General features: G+C 33.9%; 1 protein-coding gene across 1 annotated transcript; it reads right to left on the minus strand.

The window, feature by feature from the left end:
- Positions 1-16266: 16266 nt before the first annotated feature.
- On the minus strand, positions 16267-19625 carry LOC120072895 (probable WRKY transcription factor 35). The gene is made up of 3 exons (XM_039025426.1): positions 18714-19625; positions 17956-18096; positions 16267-17048 (listed from the first exon to the last, which is right to left on the minus strand). The coding sequence occupies exons 1-3, from the start codon at positions 19379-19381 to the stop codon at positions 16394-16396; spliced, it is 1464 nt and encodes a 487-aa protein (XP_038881354.1). The 5' UTR covers positions 19382-19625; the 3' UTR covers positions 16267-16393.
- Positions 19626-19902: the final 277 nt, after the last annotated feature.

Genomic DNA, 19902 nt, shown 5'->3' on the forward strand with positions numbered 1-19902 from the left:
AGCGTTCGTGAGCAATGAGCTTGGATACGAGTCTACAAATGTTCGTAGAATTTCTCCTTGTTCATTTGTATTTCATGCTGTAATTTCTGTAGTGAATGCATAACCTTTTGGTTTGTTTATGATTGTAATTTGGGATGGTCTTTTCTGCTGCTCATGAAAATCTTCGTGTTCAATTTCCTTCACTACACTCTTCGCACTACAGATATATTTCTGTGTCCATTGGATATAACCAATCAATAGTGTAATGACCTTCACAAATTGCTCGTAAGTACAGTTGGGCCAAAATTAACGTTTTACCCTGTAGTTACATCTAACTCCTTAAGTACAACCGATTCCTTCCTTGAACAATAAGTCATAGTCAACTATAACCAAGTCCCTCTCCGGCCAGAAGAGGGTGTAGCCACTATGTTCAAGCCCCGAAATCAGCTTTCAAGGGAGCAATTACTTGGCCCGTTATCGGGGAAGGAGTGGATTCTGTCTTGTGTAGCTGCGTTCCCAGCTCCCCAGTTAGACGAATCCCCAAAATGGTAGGCTTATTGAGTTGACAATCTAGCCACTCTCACCCGTACAAATCAAAGGATAGCCTTCATGAGTAGGAGTTCACAATCCACTCAGGATTCAGGTCATATCACATGTGGTCATCTTAGTGAAATGTGAGTTCTCTATTATTAACAACATTATATAAAGAGACTAATCATTTTGTGGTCCGGTCTTATATAAACTCTTTGTATATGATACTCCTACTGACATATCTCTACATGAATGATCAAGATCAGATAATTTGTAGTACTTTGCAACACTTGTAACACCTATAAAGCGGGTCATATCCGTAGTGTCACTAGGATAAGGTACCCAACCTTATCCATCTATTATAAACCATTTAGGTTATTATTTAGATAAGATCCATTTGTATGTCTCTATATATTTGTTTAAATTACATAAAATAACCTAAAATCTTAGTTTATTGGATCGAGTATATGCTTATAAAATAACACTTATTTTATTAACAACAATATGTTTATACAAAGTTTACAAACTACGAGATTACAAGGAGATTTAGGACACCAGTCCCAACATGAACAAAAAGAATTTTTAGAGAGAAAATGAGAATTTTGGGAAAAAATTCCACAAAAAGAGTTTTCTTGGATGGGAGAAGTCTGTGTAGAAGATGAAGATATAACCAAAAAAAAAAAAAAGATCATTCATCATAAAACCAACTCCCACTTCCACGTTAGTTGAGAGAATTAAGTCCCTTTAATTTGAAATTCAAATTTAAAACAAAAACAAATATAAATAATAATTATATATATATAGCTATATCAAATATAACATATACCCTATAGTTTTTATATTGTATTAAATACAATATAACCTTTAGTTTTCAATTCTCTCATTAATTTGTGGTATTTAATATAAATTACATTTATACTAAATTTAATTATATGAATTCAATCCATATAATTAATATCTGAATCATATTCAAATATTTATTTTCTTTCAAATAAACTATTATAATGTATCAAATACATTATATTAATTATATCACATATATAATTAATTTAATTATATCACATATAATTAAGTCCCTCAATTAGTTTGAAAAATTCAAATTAATCCAAAATTAATTCTAAAAAATCCCTGTTGAGCTATAGAGGGGCCCTTATGGACCTGTAGATTGAAGCTCCAATAGTGCTTAGATAATTAATTAAACTATTGAATTAAATTATTCAACATCCATTAACTACTGGTTACTTCACTAAAGATTCACAGCTACACTCTTCACACTATAGATATATTCATTTGTCCATTGGATATAACTAATCAACGGTGCGATAACCCATCACAAATTGCTTATAAATACAGATAGGCCAAGATTATCGTTTTATCTCTGTAGTTACTGATGGAACCCAATGAAGGGACTTTGAGTGGAAACGAAATTGTCCTAATTTTTCATAATTCTACAGAATGAAATTTTTACAGAAAAATAAATCAGATCATGCATTTAACTCAGAAATACAACATGTTTAATAAAGAAATTGTAGAAAAATAAATAGCGTTCAAATAATCCTTACCTTTTGAAGAATGATTCTTCAATTGGAAACCTCGATCTCCAACCGGACACTACCACAAATGCAACCTCAATGTTCTCAGGTGAGAACCCAGGAGGAATGGGCTCTGACTATTTTGGTGAGGGAAGGGAGATTCAGAGGAAGGAAAATATTTTGGATTTTCACATAACTCTTTTGTGTATTGTGGTTTCTTTTTCTTTTTGCAGGAAGAAGAAGAATTTTAAAGGAGCAAATTTCCCACTAATGAGACGTGGAGACAAAAAAGGGGAGGGCGTTATAACTCCCTCCCATTAATAAATTCAAAAAATAATTAAATTATTTAAATAAAATAAATAAATATTTTAATATATATTAATATGATAACTATCTTATCATATAATATATATTAAACTATATGTTATATAAAATATAACATACATATAACCTATAGTTTTAATATTGTATCTTATATAATATAACCTATAGTTTCTTTTCTCTCACTAATGACATTTAATATAAATCACATTTACATTAAATTTAACAATATGAATCCAATTCATATAATTAACATTTGAATCATATTCAAATATTTATTTTCGCTCATAAACAGTTAATATTATAATGTATCAAATACATTATAGTAATTATATCAGATATAATTAAAACTTAATTAATTATATCATATATAGTTAATTCCCTCAATTAATTTGAATAATTCAAATTAATCTAAAAACTGATTCTTATTTATTCCTGTTGAGCTACCGAGGAGACCTCATGAACTTATAGCTTGAAGCTCCCTGGTACATGAATAATTAATTAAACTTTTTAATAAAATTATTCACCATCTGTTAATTGTCGGACACTCCACTAAAGACCGATAGCTGCACTCTTCACAATACAGATATATTTCTGTGTCCATTGGATATAACCAATCAATAGTACAATAACCTTTTACAAATTGCTCGTAAGTACAGCTGGGCCAAAATTACCGTTTTGCCCCTATAGTTATATCTAACTCCTTAAGTATCACCGATCTATATAATGAACAATAAATCATAATTCAACTATGATAAAACCGCTCTCGGGCCAGAAGAGTGTGTGGCACCACATTGTTCAAGGTCTAGAATCAACCCTTAAAGGATCAATTTATCTACTTGCCCCGACATTGAAGAGGGAGTGAATTTCTTCTTGTGTAGCTATATTCCTAGCTCCCTAATCAGACGATCCCCAAAATGGTAGGCATGTTGACTTGGCGATCTGACCATCTCACCCATAAAAATCAAAGGACCGCCCTCATGGGCAGGAGTTCACAACTCACTATGTATTCAGATCTCGTGATCTATGGTCATCTTGGTGAAATGTAAGTCTTTATCCTCTGTGGTTATATCTCACTCCTTAAATACCACTAATCTGTCTAATGAACAATACAACATAGTCCAACTATGTGTGAACACCTCTCAGGCTAAGAAAAGGTGTGTGGTGCCACATCGTTCAAGCCCCGGAATCAGCCCTTAAGGGAGCTGTCTATCTACTTGCCCCTGTTTCGAGGAAGGAATGAACTCCATCTTGTGTAGCTGAGTTCCCAACTCCCAAATCAGACGAATTCCCAAAGTGGTAGGTTTGAGTCGACGATCTGGCCACTCGCACCCATGCAAATCAAATAACCACCCTCAATGGCAGGAGTTCCCAACTCACCCAGGAATGAGGTCATGTTACCTATGGTCATCCTAGTGAAGCGAAGTCTCTGTCATATAAACTCTTTGTATAGGACGCCCCCGCTTGCATGTCCCCTACACGAATGATCAGAATCATACCATCTGCGACAAGTTACAATACTTGTAACTATTCCACAAAGCGGGCCGCATCCGTAGCGTTACCAGGATAAGGTTTCCCTCATATATTCATATACTACAAACCATTTTGATTATCACTTAAGACATGATCCACTTGTATGTCACCACATACATGCTTAAGTTACATAAAGACAACCAGGGATTTTAGTTTATTGGTTTGTGGTAAAGCAAATAAAATATTCAAAAGATCAAAATCAAGAAGTGAAGTAAAATATCATATATTATACATCACAAGCGTTCATACAAACTGTTTATAAACTACAAGACATGAGACTTTAGGGCATTAACCCCAACAATCTCCCACTTGTTCTAAAGCGAAGTGGGGTGTATAAAAACTAGTACAAAACAATAAACTAGGGCATAAAAGCCCAATACAAGAAAATCTCCCACTTGCCCTATTCCAGCCGCAGATGGTTCTGTAGACCCATGCTCTGAAGGTGACCCTCAAGAAGAAACTCTTATTTAAGAGTACCTACGAGCGAAAGCGGATATTTCCAATTCAATATGACAGAATTATCGCATATACATTCAAAACATACTAATATGCATTCATAATGCTAAAGAGATCAAGAGATCACACCAGATGAAGATTTCTTATTCACAGCGAGTCTAACCTCGAACAATCACCACTCGGACAGAAGGAAACAGAGAAGATACCACCACTCAGAGCCCACAGTATTTTTTGAGTGAGAATCCAAAGTGTGGGCTTTGTTCGGATTTGGTAGAGCGAAGAAGAAAGAGAGACCGTACACAACGATCAAGCAAGTGGGAGATAAGGTCGTCTATCACATAGACAAGATGCTTGATCATTTAGGTGAAGTATACAATTGTGTAGGAAAAAATAAACAATCGTCTAGACGATCATGTAGGAAAAGGTAAGCAATCTTATAAACGATCGTATAGGAAAAGGGTGAGTGATCGTCCAAACGATCACGTAGGAAAAACTAAGTGATCGTCTATACGGTTGTTTAGTAAATATCAAGAGCTAAACGACTACTTAAGAAAAGGTAAATGATCGTTTAGTTAATAGCACACGAAGGTATAATCGGTAAGCGATCGTTTAGCAATATCGTATATGTAAGCGATCGTGCAATTAATCAATCACTATCGTATAGGCATTGATTTTCTAAACGAAGACACTCTCTTTAACACAATGTTTGTGCCTATGACTTTTGCACACCGTCAGCTATTTATAATGCACTAATCCGTTATTTAGAACAGAAGAGACGTCGTCCCATTTCCTTTATAACCGTCCAATGAATATGATTTTATCATATTCATAACATATAAATTAATATCATATATTAATTATAATATTTTTCTCTACTAGATATAAATCATATTTATATCCAATTTCCTCCAAATTAATATATCTCATACATAAAGTTAATTATATCATATTTAATTAACTTGTTCAATTATATTATATATAATCGAACTCCCTCTTGTCTATTTGAACATTTCAAACTAACCCAAAAACTGATTCTCAACTTGTAACCAAGCTACCAAGGGGACCTTATGAACCTATGGCTCGAAGCTCCAACGGTGCGTGAATAGCTGACTAAACTCTTTAGTCACAATATCCACCATTCGTTAACTGCCAGACATTCCACTAAAGACCGACAGTTGAACTCTTCTTGCCATAGATATATTTCTATGTCCATTGGATATAACCAATCATCAGTACGAATCCCTAAAATGGTAGGTTTGAGTCGGCGCTCTGGCTACTCGCACCCATACAAATCAAAGGACCGCCCTCAATGGTAGGAGTTCCTAACTCACTCAGGATTGTGGTCATGTTACCTATGGTCATCCTAGTGAAGTGAAGTCTCAGTCATGAATAGAGTTATATGACAAGACATTAACACTTCGAGGTCAAGTTTTATACAAAGTCTTTGTATAGGACGCCCCCACTCGTATGTCCACTACAAGAATGATCAGGATCAGACCATCTGTGAAAGTCACAACATTTGTAACAATTCCACAAAGTGGGTCAAGTCCGTAGTGTTACTAGAATAAGGTTTCCCTCCTACATCCATATAATACAGATTATTTTTGTTGTCACTTAAGACGATCCACTTGTATGTCACTACGTACATGCTTAAGTTACATAAAGATAACTAGGGATATTAAGTTTATTGGTTTGTGGTAAAATATAAAACATCTAAATGTGCAAAGTCAAGTAGTGAAGTAAATATCATTTATATTATACATCACAAGTGTTCGTACAAAGTTGTTTATAAACTACAGGACACGAGACTTTAGGGCATGGTGCGTTATTTTATGTGATGAAATAATGGAAAGGATTACGTTGGTGGAAATGCGTTGTGCAACAAGTTTTCTCAGTAGGACCCAAGTATAAATCCTACTGAGTTTCCTGGTAAGTCTAGGGTTGAATTCAGGGACTAAGGAAAACGATATGCAGTGGTAAATTTTAAGATTACTTTGCGGTAACAAATAAATTAATGGTTTGGTTGGTTTGTTGTTTGAAGTATAAAAAGTATGCGACGAATTTGAGAAAAGATTGATTACGCGACAGATACACTGAGTATGCGAAGGAACGGGTTGAGAAGGTCTTTAGTTAGCGTTTCTCGAGAATGCGTTCAAACTATGTGATCATGCTACATTCATGCGACAGTAAATCATTTTCCAATTTGCAGCGGCTCCTAGTTTTAGGACACATACGATGAATGCGATAGTGTCTATAGAGCTTATTCCTAAGTCTCTACTTCTTGCCTATGTGATGATGCAAGATGCACACAAGGACAAGGTGACCGCATACAATCATAACCTATCTCTAGGATGCATGCAATGTGTTAATAGCAAACAACGCTTATTCCTAAGCTCATATCTCTTGATTATGCGTTTCTAATCTGACTCTCCCGAACCTAGATTCTAACCTAACTTTTCCAAGCCTAGATTCTATCTTAGACTACCCTCCCGAGTATCTCTAATGAACGAATGACACATACATAATACAAGATAATCACATAGAATGAAGATCCTCAGTTATGCTAGCTAAGTGCTTCTCAACCCATTCGACAGATTTAGCTACTCATGTGTAATGTACAAAGAGTGAACAAATATAAAGATGTAAATTCCATTTCTATAAATAAGTTCAGAGTACAAAATGATAATGGAAGATAAGGATAAAGAGCCTGGTAGCAATTCATTGCTTTCCAAGGCTTTTACACTATTAACTCTATTCTGCTCAAAAGATGTTCCTGCTTCCGCAGGAGCTAGCCCTCTCTCTGATCTCGATGCTTCTAGTACTCTTCCAAGTTCACCGAAATGATCTCTCAGTATAATCTCCCTTCATTCACTTCCACCTTCTAAGTAAGAGAAAACTATGAAGAAGGCTACTTCTATCTATAGGGAAAAATTATCTAATTGAACGAACTTCTTCACTGAAGGTGGCCTCTGGTATTTATAGAGCTTTGGGATGAAAGGCTTATTCTCTCTTATGATTGCACTGATGGGATGACATTAATTCTCTGTTTGATGCGCCGAATATTTGTCACCGAAAAGTTAAGTGTACTTACTACAGTAGTTCGTTAACGTCTTGTCAACTTTAATTCGGAATCGACCGTCATCAGCTTTCTATCCCATCGTGATTTATTACGTTTTTCACCTAGATGCGCCCACCAAGATGCGCCAGCTCTATGCGGCAACCTTCTTGAGCAAATATTCGCTAGTGCAAATGATCGCATAGCCTTGCGTCAATGCAATCTCTTAATGCGCTCGACCGTTGATTTCTTTGGATCGCATTTTTCGCCTTGCGTCAACGCATATTCTGCACAAAAATACATAAGTTAACCATTTTAATGCGATGGACGCATGCGATCATAATATTGTGAACTTAATACTTTTGGACACAATATTGTATATTTTTATCAACGCAATCCTGCATTATTTTATAACTTTGTGCTGTAATAACATGAATTTCTGCTCGTTATCAGGGCAAAAACCCCAACACCTCAAACACTGTAGTCGTGAGAGCCTTCGTAAATGGGTCAGCAACATTGTGCTCCGAAGCGATCTTCATGACGATCACGTCCCTTTGATGCATTATCTCGCGGATCAGGTGATACTTCTGCTCTATGTGTTTGTCGTGCCTCTGACTCCTAAGCTCCTTGGAGTTTGCCACTGTTCCACTATTGTCACAATAAAGGGTAATGGACCTAGACATATCTGGAACAACTTCCATTTCTATCAATAACTTCCTGAGCCAGACAGCCTCCTTAGCAGCTTCACAAGTCGCTACGTACTCCGCCTCCATAGTGGAGTCGGCGATGCACCCCTGCTTAGTGCTTCGCCACACTACAAATCCTCCATTAAGAGTAAAGACTGACCCTGACGTGGACTTGTGAAAGTCCCTATCAGTCTGAAAATCAAAATCTGTATATCCAGTAAGGATCAAGTCCTTAGATCCATACACGAGCATGTAGTCCCTCGTTCTCCGAAGATACTTGAGGATGTTCTTCACTGTTGTCCAATGACCCTGGCCTGGGTTAGATTGATACCTACTGGCTATTACCACAATATAACAGATATCTGGTATAGCATCACGTACATCAAACTGCCAACGATAGATGCATATAGGACCTGTCTCATTTCCTCAACCTCTTGAGGTGTCTTAGGATACATGTCCTTTGACAAATTGACTCCATGCCTGAACGACAGTAGGCCCCTCTTGGAGTCCTGCATTGAGTACTTGAGCAACATCTTGTCAATGTACGATGCCTGAGACAGTGCTAGGACTTTGTTCTTACGATCTCAAAAGATATGTATACCTAGAACAAACTGAGCCTCTCCCAAATCTTTCATTTGAAATTGGGTCGCTAGCCATTTCTTAACTGCAACCAGTAGACCTACATCATTCCTAATGAGAGTATATCGTCTACATACAAATTGACGATCTTCTTGTAGATACAAGGTTCATCAATGTTCTGGTCAAAGCCATACGACTTGATCGTAGTATCAAACCATATGTTCCAAGATCTAGACGGCTATTTCAACCCATAAATGGACCGATTCAGTTTGTAAACTTTTTGCTCTTGATCTTGGGCTATGAATCCCTCGGGTTGCACCATGTAAATGGTCTCCTCAAGATTGCCATTCAGAAAGGCCATTTTGACATCCATTTTCCAGATCTCATAATTATAATAAGTTGCAATGGACAAGAGGATGCAAATCGACTTTAACATGGCAACAAGCGAGAAAGTCTCCTCATAGTCCACTCCCTCTACCTGGGTATAACCCTTTGCCACAAGTCGAGCTTTGAAGGTTTGCACCTTCCCATCAGCATCCCGTTTGTGCTTATAGATCCATTTACAACCTATAGCTCTTACCCGATCAGGCTGATCTACAAGATCCCATATTGAGTTGAAATACATCGACTTCATCTCAAGATCCATGGCTTTGACTCATTCATCTCGGTCTATATCCTCCATTGCCTTCTGATAAGACAACTTATCCTCAACGTCGCCATCTGCTACCATAGCAAGGATTTCTGTGAAACCCAGATAGTGAACAGATGGGTTCACAACCCTCCCACTGCGTCGAGGTTCCTTCAACTCTTGAAGTGGAACCGACCTACTAGATGAACTATCATCAACAACTCTTCCTGATGAAACAGGCTCTTCAACAACTATTGTTGAAGTTTCAGTTGTTTCATTGGAAAGCTCACGCAACACGACTTTACTACGTGGACTGTGCTCCCTGATATGATCCTCCTCTAGGAAAGTAGCGTTCGTGGAAACAAACTCCTTATGTTCCGACGAATCATAAAAATAACCCCCTCGTGTCCTTTAGTGTAGCCTACAAAGAGGCATAACCTCGACCATGGTTCCAACTTCTTGGGATTTGCCTCAAGCACATGTGCATGGCAACCCCAAATGCGGAAGTGACGTAAACTAGCTTTACGTCCGTTCTACATCTCTAGAGGTGTTCTCGTAACACCCTTGGAAGGAACACAGTTGAGTATGTAAGTTGCAGTCTCCACTACGAAACCCCAAAACGAGTCCGATAAGGAAGCGTAACTCATAATTGAATGAACCATGTCCAACAAGGTTCTATTTCTCCTCTCCACTACACCATTCTACTAAGGTGTCCCCAATGCTGAGAGTTGGAAAATGATTCCATGTTCTATCAAATAGTCTTGGAATGTCGAGTCTAAAAACTCTTTACCTCGATACGATTGAAGTGTTTTAATCCGTCTATCCAATGCGTTTTCAACTTCAACCTTGAACTCTTTGAACTTTTCAAAGGATTCAGACTTCCGTTGCATCAGATAAATATACCCATACCTAGAGTAATCATCAGTGAAATTGATCAAATACTCATAGCCACCTCGGCCTCGCACATTCATAGAACCACAAAGGTTAGAATGTACTAACTCAAGAGGTTCTTTGACTCGATAACCTTTTCCAGTAAAAGGTCTTTTAGTCAGCTTACCCTCAAGGCAAGATTCGTACACCTGTAAAGAATTTTCTTCTAACTCACTTAGAAGTCCATTCTTCACCAATCTCTCAATCCTATTGAGATAATAATTCTGGACAATAATTGAAAAAAACGGACATGGTATTTACAAAAAATGGACAATAATTGAAAAAATGGACAATAATTCTAAAACTAACATTAAATCCCAAAATTCTTGTAGTACACTAGAGACCGATAGCTGCACTCTTCGCACTACAGATATATTTCTATATCTATTAGATATAATCAGTCAACAACACGATGACCCTTCACAAATTGCTCGTAAGTACAACTAGGTCAAAATTATCGTTTTGCCTTTATAGTTACATCTAAATTCTTAAGTACCATTGATCTCTCTAATGAATAAAAAGTCATAGTTTAATTATGATCAGACCCCTCTTGGACTAAGAGAGGGTGTTGGGTCACATTGTTCAAGCCTCGAAATTAGCCCTTAAAGGAGCAATTTATCTAGTTACCCTGACATTAGGGAATGAATGATTTTCGTCTTGTGTAGTTGTGTTCCTAGCTCTTCAATCAAACGAATCTCCAAAATGGTAGGTTTATTAAATCGGCAATTTGGCCACTCTCACCCATATAAATCAAAGGATCGCCTTCATAGGCAAGAGTTCACAACTCACTTAGGATTCAGGTCATGTCACCTATGGTCATCTTGGTGAAATATAAGTCTCTATTATTAACGACGTTATATAATGAGACTATTCATCTCGTGGTCCGGTCTTATACAAACCTCTTTGTATAGAACATCATTACTTACATGTCTTTACATGAATAGTCAAGATCAAATTATTTGTAGCACTTTACTACAATTATAACATACAAAGCGTATCGTATTCGTTGTGTCACCAGGATAAGGTACCCGCCTCATCCATCTACTATAGACCATTTAGGTTATCACTTAAACATGATCAACTTGTATGTCTCTACATACATGTTTAGGCTACAGAAGCTAACCTTGGATGTTAATTTATTGGTTTTGTGGGTTAATGTTAACAAATATCGAATAAAATTCCTCAGATTTTATTAAATAAAGAAATCATTTGTACATTACAATTACAAACTACAAGACCCACAAGATTTAGGGTATCAAACCTAACACTAATATCACTATCAATACACAAATATTACGACAAATACAGAAATATTTCAATTCGTGCCCTTCATTTTAGGTCATCTATGTCATTTTTTCAAGTTTATTTTTGATAGACATTATACTCTTAAAGTCGTATAAAAAAAAAAAAAAAACTATTGGCCTATTTGATATCATTCACATTTCTCAATTTTTGAAAAATAAACTTGTTTAATAACTATTCTTGTTTCTTATTTCAAACTTTTAAGAAATGTTTCTAAAAATTGTGCAAATTTGGGAACTAAAAAAAGTAGTTTTTTTTAAAATTCGTTTTCATTTACTATTTATATTTAATGTTTCTTTATAATAATCAAATTTGATTATTAATTTGTTGGTGTTAAGTCACTTATGAAATGTAATATATTTTTAATTTTTTCCCCTCTTATTTTACTATCTATTACAAATATCCTAAATAAAAATGCATTCTACATAAACCCTTAAACTCCCCAACCTCATATTTTCACCATTATCAATTAGGCCATATGGGGTCCCTCCCCAACTGTCCCAATTCTCATCTCCCATTAACAATCCCACTTCTTCCACTCAACTCTCATCAAACCTAATTACAAATTTTAATGCGTTCATAATGTTGTTCAAACCTCCTATATTTTTAATGTATCTTTCTAATTAATTAGCTCTTAAAAACTTCATACCAAATCTTAAGTAAGACTCAAATGAGTTTATAAAGTAATATCATAAATTTCGATCATAATAAGACTATCAAATGTTTGAATTTTCTAACTCTTATACATTAATGTTTAAAGAAATAAAAAAAAAAAAAAACGATCTTGCTTCTTTCATTTTCTCGTTTGTGATATTTTCATATTTTTTAGTTTTATTTTTTTTTAAAAAAAGAAATATACATTAAATGTGTAGTACTTGAGCAAACTATTACTTGCTTTTATGCTTTCACTTTTTTCTTTAATAGTAAAAAAAAAGTAGGAATGAATTTCAAAGTGTGTTTTGTTCAGTTTTTGCAACTTGGGGAAACTTTTGTTTGTGGTTTTTGATTTCATTGAAAGCAAATGGGTAAAGTAATTAATTAGTTAGCAGTCAAAATTAGAAGGTTCCCCATTATATGTGTGTGTGTTTTAATTAATTAAGTTGGTAAATCAAAATCAGGACTAACTAATTAAACAAACACTGATTATTTTAATTGAGATTGATGAGACTCATTAAAGCCTTGGGCCCCCCACTTGAATCATATTAAAACTAAAGATAAGATGAAAGTGATTTTAATTATAGATATATTGTCTCAACTAGCATAGCCTACATCCCATTTGCCTTTTGACAAATAAACCTGTTCATTTTCAGTGGGGGCTCACCAATTTGAATCTCTAAATCAATTGATGTTTCATGTGCACATATTTAATTATTAGGGTCATTATGAAAGTAAAACCTTGTATTCTTAATTGCCCTCCTTAACTAGTAATTAATGCCACCCCTCAAAGAAACTAATAAAAAAAATAATTAAAGTATAATTGACAAATTGGAAAATAAAACTCACCTTTTATAAGATTGAAGTTGGGAGATAAAAGATTAAATAAATCTCAAATAGAAACTTTAGTATTGCTAATTCAAGTTTGGAGAGTGTTGCCTAATACTACATAGGGTGCCTAGGTTACTTTTTACACATTATTGTCCCATTTGATAGTTATAAATATAGTTTTTCTTTTTTTGGTAAAATGAAAAAATCTAATGATAATTACAATTACACCTTCAAATTTTCAATTGTATAAATTAAGGCGTCAAACTTACATAAGTGTTAAAGTTTGACCATCAAATGATAAAAATTGAACCCTCAAGCTTAAGTGTGTTTGGATTATTAACCTTTTAAGAGTTTAATTTCTACCATTATATAAATTTAAGAGTATAATTGTAATTACTACCCTAAGTTGAGGGTGATTTCTACCGTTTGTCTTTTTTTTTTTTTTTTTTTTTTTTTTTGATATTATTATTTTTTAAAGGAAAGAGGGTGAAATGTTTTGTGTTTGTAGAAAATTTGATGATTAAGGTTTGAGAAAAAGAAGGTGTGAGTAAAAAGGTGCATGGTGTAGCATTAAAAAAAGAAATGTGGAATTAGAACCAAACAAATATGAAAAGGGGATAATTGGTCAATAAAGCTTTTTGTAAATATATATATATATATATTTATGGTTTTGTTGTGATCAGTAAACTCCATTTCAATCTTTTCAAATCATGGGAACAGTCACTCCCATCATCCTACTTGCACAAACACAAACCCATTTTCATCCAAAACCCATAATGCCTCTAAATCCCATCAATCAACTAACCAAAAAACAAAGTGAACTTTATTAAATATATATTATTAATAATATTGCATCTATCTCTTTTTTGGGATCAATTTTTCTTTCAAATTCATCATTTTCTCTCTCTCTTGGCTTTTGAAGTGACTTTGATTGGAAAAGATTGAATTTTTTTTTTTTTTTTTTTTTACTTAGTGTATGATGGATTTGACTAATCTTAGTGTCACTGTTCCACCCCAATATATAACCTAAAGTTTTTTTTTCTTTAAAAGGGGTTGGTTCAAATGGACCAGAATCATAATTAAGCATACAGTTACAAATGTTTCTAACAAAAGTTATATGTTTATATATATAATATCTGACAATGATGAAAAGAGGATTTGCTTTGAATCCCAAAGCTAAGATATGTTCCAAACCCTATTTTCTTTTTTGACATTTTCTTTCTGTTAATTAGATAAAGCCCTAGTTAAATATAAATTCTGATTTTTAATCTCTAAAAGTAACTAAAAGTTGACATATATATATCATATATATAGTTTAAAACAGGCCAAACCCAAGCATACTCCTTTAGTCATCATATCAATAAACCCTCATCAAAATCATCTCTTTTGTTTGTGTATCATGTCGTACAAATATCAAATCTGCTCATTTATATTTTAATTACCAAGATAAACACACTTCAGTTTAAGGTATTAGTGGTCATATCATAATTTAAAAAAAAAAAAAAAAAAAACAATAAGACTATGATGGTGTCGTTATTCCTTGAAAGTTACTCGATAAACTTTGAACAATGGGATTGTTACGCTCTAACTAGAGATAACATAAAACATGAGCTAGTAGTATTTGTTCATAAAAACATTTTGACCTTCATGTGGCTTTATTCTTAATTATCGATGAAATATATCTTTTTCTTTTTAAACAATGAAATATCTATTGTTAACACCCTATATATGAATCAATTAAAATTGAAAACTAGACATACAAGAGAAGTATAACAAGTATTATTCGTTCTACATTAGTGAGATTAGAGAAATTCACGAGAGTTTATGTTTAAAGTGGATAATATCATATTATTTGTAGAGATGATCATATGTGAAGAGTTTGCTCTTATGTTTTAGACTTTAATAGTGTTAAAGTGCAATACATATAAAGATGTGTGGTTGAGATCTATCAAATAGATACTGTACTCTAAATCAAGAAGCAGTGTTATCCTACATAAGAGTATGGATGGTAATTAGATCAGTACAACCAAATTTGCATGAGTTAGATTATGAGAAGATCATGAATACTTTAGCTTCAAGAATAATGTGTCCATATCGGTACAAGACTTTTTGGATAATACTAGCCGTAAAGCTACCTTATTTCTTACCCATTACCTTGAATTCTCACAATGTCTCATAGTAATTATTAATCAAACTTGCAAACTAAATATTTGAGGATTATGAAATAAAATTAAGAACTTTCTTCCAAGTTTTGGGTCCAAACAAGTTATAAGAAGTTATGACGAAAGTAGACATTATGTTGTATAATTATATATAGAGACACGTGAGGATTTCGTTATTCCAACAATATGATAAATTTTAATTTTTTGACCATATATATATTTTTTTATTTTTCAATTTTTTATAAGTCAACGTGGAACAATGTTTGCATTCTTATCTTATATAACGTGATATTGTAAAATTTAAATATATAGTTAGTGAGGTAGCATTAGAGTGTGTCAAATGCAAAAGGAAAGACCGAGTATAGAGAGCCAACGTGCAAAGCTCATCTTGTTGAAAAAAAAATAATGACACATTTTTTTCCGCATGCCCAAATTGAGAGAAGAAGATTATTGCGAACATCAGCACAATAACAACATAATTGTATATAATAATAAACACAAGCGTAATTAATAAACTAGGCCAAATTATAATTTTTAGTTATACAAAAAAAGAATTAATAATGATACAACATATATTTGAAAAAGAAAAAGGAAATTATTATTATTTATTATTATTATATATCCAAATAAAAACAGAACAGAAAAGGGAGGAAATGAAAGCATGCTTGGTTTGTTGAACACTCTTTTCGACATCCATGTGATAAGACGAGTGATAAGAAAAATGAATCTTTAGGGTAAAAAAAAATAATAATAATAATTTGAAGTTATAAGACAACAGAAAAGAAAATTACAAAGATAGGACTCAGAGGGATATTTAGAAATTAGAATTTAATTTGATCCCCCACTTGGAAAAAGCGGGCAGGGGCAGGGCAGTCCCATCATTAGACCAATTCCCTCTCTCTCACTGACCTTTCCAATCATGTCTCCGATTCATGTACTTCTTTTCACTGTTCAAACCTTCTGTTCCTCAACTTTCTGTCCCATCTCACACATTACCTATAATATTCTTTTTTTTTTTTTTTTTTTTTTAAAAAAAAATTTTTACTATATAAAATCAAACAAATACGTGATGACATTTCAACTGACATGATATACCGTAATGTAATCTACGTATATACCTCATCATCATTAATTAAATCACAAATGTAACATTGTTGGTATTGTAAAAATGCACCCAATATATATGTATATATTATAGGGTAGGGGAATTTGGTTTAATAAAAACCTCTGTTGGTAGCAGTAGTAGGTGGTGGTTGTTGTTGTTCCGTTGAATTGTTGTTTAGAGGTGGTGGCCAATCGAAGAGATTATTGAATGGAACGACGTCGTGTAAGCAGCCAGTAGTAGTGGTAGTGTCTGATCCTTTGATTTGGTCTAATTTATGGTGTTGTTGTGTATTGAACAACAGAGTTAAAGGGTCCGTTTGTAATTCTTCCAAATCTGCAAAGAAATCATGATCTTCATCAAACCCTTCATTATGATTCTCGATCATCTCCTCTTCCTTAACATTATTATTGTGATTTGACGCTGCTGCAGCTGATGATGATAATAATGTTCCATTGTTGTTGTTGTTGTTTTGATCTTGAACTTCTTGAACTTCTTGAACTTCTTCCTTATTTTTGTGATGATCTTGAGTTTTGGATGAAGAGAGTTTTGAAGAATTGGGTGTTGTAGTAGTAGTATTACTAGTGTTATTGTTGTTTTTGGACTGTTGGGACCTTGAAGAGCCAGCAAGAGCATTTCTTTGAGTTGGCCATGGATGGTTGTGCTCAGATGTGTAAGTAATCACCAACATGTTTGGATCTGTTCTACTTCTTTCCACTTGTTTTCTTGCTGAACATCCCTTTGAGCTGCTGCATCTATAGTACCCCCTGAAATCATCCAATTTCCCCTTCCAAATTTTATCTTTGGGAACAATTCAATTTACAATTACATATACTAATCAAATCACAATAATGACATACAAACTCTGGGGGAGTATACAGGTTAAATCACCCCTCAATCTCACTCGTTTAAAATTCAAGACTGATAATGGATTGCAAGATACAAGAGGTCGGGATTAGTAAATACATCCATATATCTCAACTAGTTAGGTTTACACATTTTAGTGCTCTCATCATATATCCCAAAAGAAATAGGATGACATTTATCATCAAAAGAGATCTACGAAGGACAAAAGAAAATTATAGATAAAGAGACCAGAGGAAAGCTTGAAAAGCCTTTTAACACTCTTCCTTGATCACTTCATCTACTTCTATGTTCGAAAGGAATAAATCTTTAACTAAAATCTTTCATAACTCTTTAATTAGTTTTGCTAATTATAGTGATGGTTTATATGGGACTAACAATATATAAGTTTAATTTCTACATTATTATTCTATGGATTGGGATAATATTGTATCAGTCAAAAGATGAAACTGATCATCAAAGAGTACTCTACAAACCACACAAGTGAGGGAAGTGGGTGCCTGACCGTTAAAATCCACAAGAATAGAAAATATATGTGAATTATAAATGTGATTCCCAATAAAATAAAAATTTGGGGACCAAAATTCAATGTAAATTAACAGCACAAAGGGGAAAAAAGAAGGGTTAGGTTAACAAACTAGGGTAAAACTTTGAAGAGAGAACTTGGTATATTTACACAATATAATATGATCATCAGCTGCAAAAGCATTTTTTTTAGTATCACCAGAAATTGTGATTAAAAGAGAAAAAAATGAATTAAATTTGAGAAGAGTTGTGATAGTTTGAAATTAAAATGAAAAGATTATATACCTAGGATATGGAGAACCTTTAATGGGTTTCTGACCATATTTTCTCCAAGCCCAAAGATCAGAAGGAATAACTTCCCCATTTGGTCTGCTACTGGCAGCCACTGGAGCTGGAACACAAACCACCTTCCTTGCTTGGCTCTTCCTATAAAACACACATTGTAAATTTCATCATCTTTTTCTTTTTATAATCTTTCATTTTAATTTGTGACATATCATATCTATATCTATATTGAATTATTATTATAGAGTATTATTCCCCCTCTCAACCACCACTTTTCCCCCATACCCTATTTGGGATTGTGATTTGTGCAGCTGAAAGGGACAATAGATGACTAACAAAATACACACAAACAACACACAGTTATCAATTCAGGTGGGTTTTGGAACACCACACCAAAAAGAAAAAAAAAGTTGCTTCTGATAACAACTATACAATGAAAGGGCAAGTCTCTGTAGCAATTTCCCCCCATCTCTCAACCCAAAATTCCCCCACCTTTTCAGCCCTTGATTACAACTCTTCTCCAAAATTTTCCCATAAAAAACATTATATTATTATATATACACAAATCCCTCAATTCTCAACTCTCCAATACACAACTCTACTACCAAATCTAAATCAAACCCTTTTTATTTATTTTTTTTAACAATTAAAAAACCCCCCTTAAATTTAACAAACTAACAAATTAAACCCTATAATTCCTAAACATACTATTCCATGAAAATCAAACACAGATCATTTGGTTATTGTGAGTAAATTACCTTCGCTTGATACTGGGCGGATTCCGAGGAGAAGAGATGTGAAGGGCGGCGGAGGCGGAGGCGGAGGGATTATTATCATTATGATGAAGAAAATGATGAGGATGTGAAGTGGTAGGAGAATTAATGGAATGATTGGGAATAAGGAAATGATTAGAAGGGGAAGTATTAAGTGAAGAAATGGGTGAGAATTTGTTGGGTAGTGAAGGAGAGATCTGAAGCATACGTGAGAAAATATTGGAATTAGAAGGGGATTTGATCATAAGTAGCTCATGATCTTGATGATCAGTAGTAGTAGTAGTAGAAGAAGAAGAAATTGCATTGAAAAAAGCATTATCGGTATTATTCAGCTGATCTTGACCGTGAAGATGATCAATTATTGGAGCACTGCAAAATGGATCCCCAAAATTGTATTGATGATGATGATGATGATCATCTTCTTGTAGTAGTAGTAATTGTGATGAAAATTGGGAGGTACTACTACTACTGCTCATCCGCCACTGAGAAGTATTATTATAATTATAATTATGATCTTCTTCTTCTTCTTGATCACCACCTAATAATTCTTCAGTCTTGCAATTAGAAGTAGTAGAGCAGCTTGTTGTTGATGATCTTGATCTTCTTCCTCCTCTTACAATATCAGTCAAATCACCTTCTTCATAATTCTCCATCTGATTCAAACAAAAACAACATAAGTAGTACTACCTTCCTCTCAATCTCTCATCTAAAGCAAACGCTTTCATTTTTTCCTTTTGGGATTCTTCTATATAAGTAGTGTCATCAAATAAACTAACAAAGTTTGGGACTTGAGAAGCTTTTTCTGAGAGATCAAGAGAAAGACAAAGAGAAATAGAAAGAGAAAGAGAAAGTCGCTGACTTTATATTTTAACACAAATTAATATATACTCTCTTCTTTATATATTCTATTCTACTTCTATATAGAGGAGAGGAGTGAGAGAAATATATTTATATAAACAAATATTTAATTATAATATCTTTTCATGGATTTTACTTTTAATCACCAAAGGTGCTTATATTATTTTATCTTTTTCTCGTACGTAGGTAATAATAAATCAATGAAATTTACCTCAATTGGTTGGAATTCAAAGCATCCCATTATTCAGTCACAAAAGGGAATTGACTTATAGTAGTCAATTTTCTATATACTTTTTTTTTCTTAATTAGGAGTGAT

Source organism: Benincasa hispida, chromosome 3 (assembly GCF_009727055.1).
Source record: "Benincasa hispida cultivar B227 chromosome 3, ASM972705v1, whole genome shotgun sequence".
Classification (NCBI taxonomy): domain Eukaryota; kingdom Viridiplantae; phylum Streptophyta; class Magnoliopsida; order Cucurbitales; family Cucurbitaceae; genus Benincasa; species Benincasa hispida.

Excerpts from the sequence above, each read along its gene's own strand:
- LOC120072895 (XM_039025426.1), bottom strand. The coding sequence starts at position 19,381 with ATGGAGAATTATGAAGAAGGTGATTTGACTGATATTGTAAGAGGAGGA. Across the intron at positions 18,097-18,713 it reads CCGCCCAGTATCAAGCGAAG|GAAGAGCCAAGCAAGGAAGG; the intron begins GTAATTTACTCA and ends TGTGTTTTATAG. Across the intron at positions 17,049-17,955 it reads AAAGGTTCTCCATATCCTAG|GGGGTACTATAGATGCAGCA; the intron begins GTATATAATCTT and ends GGATGATTTCAG.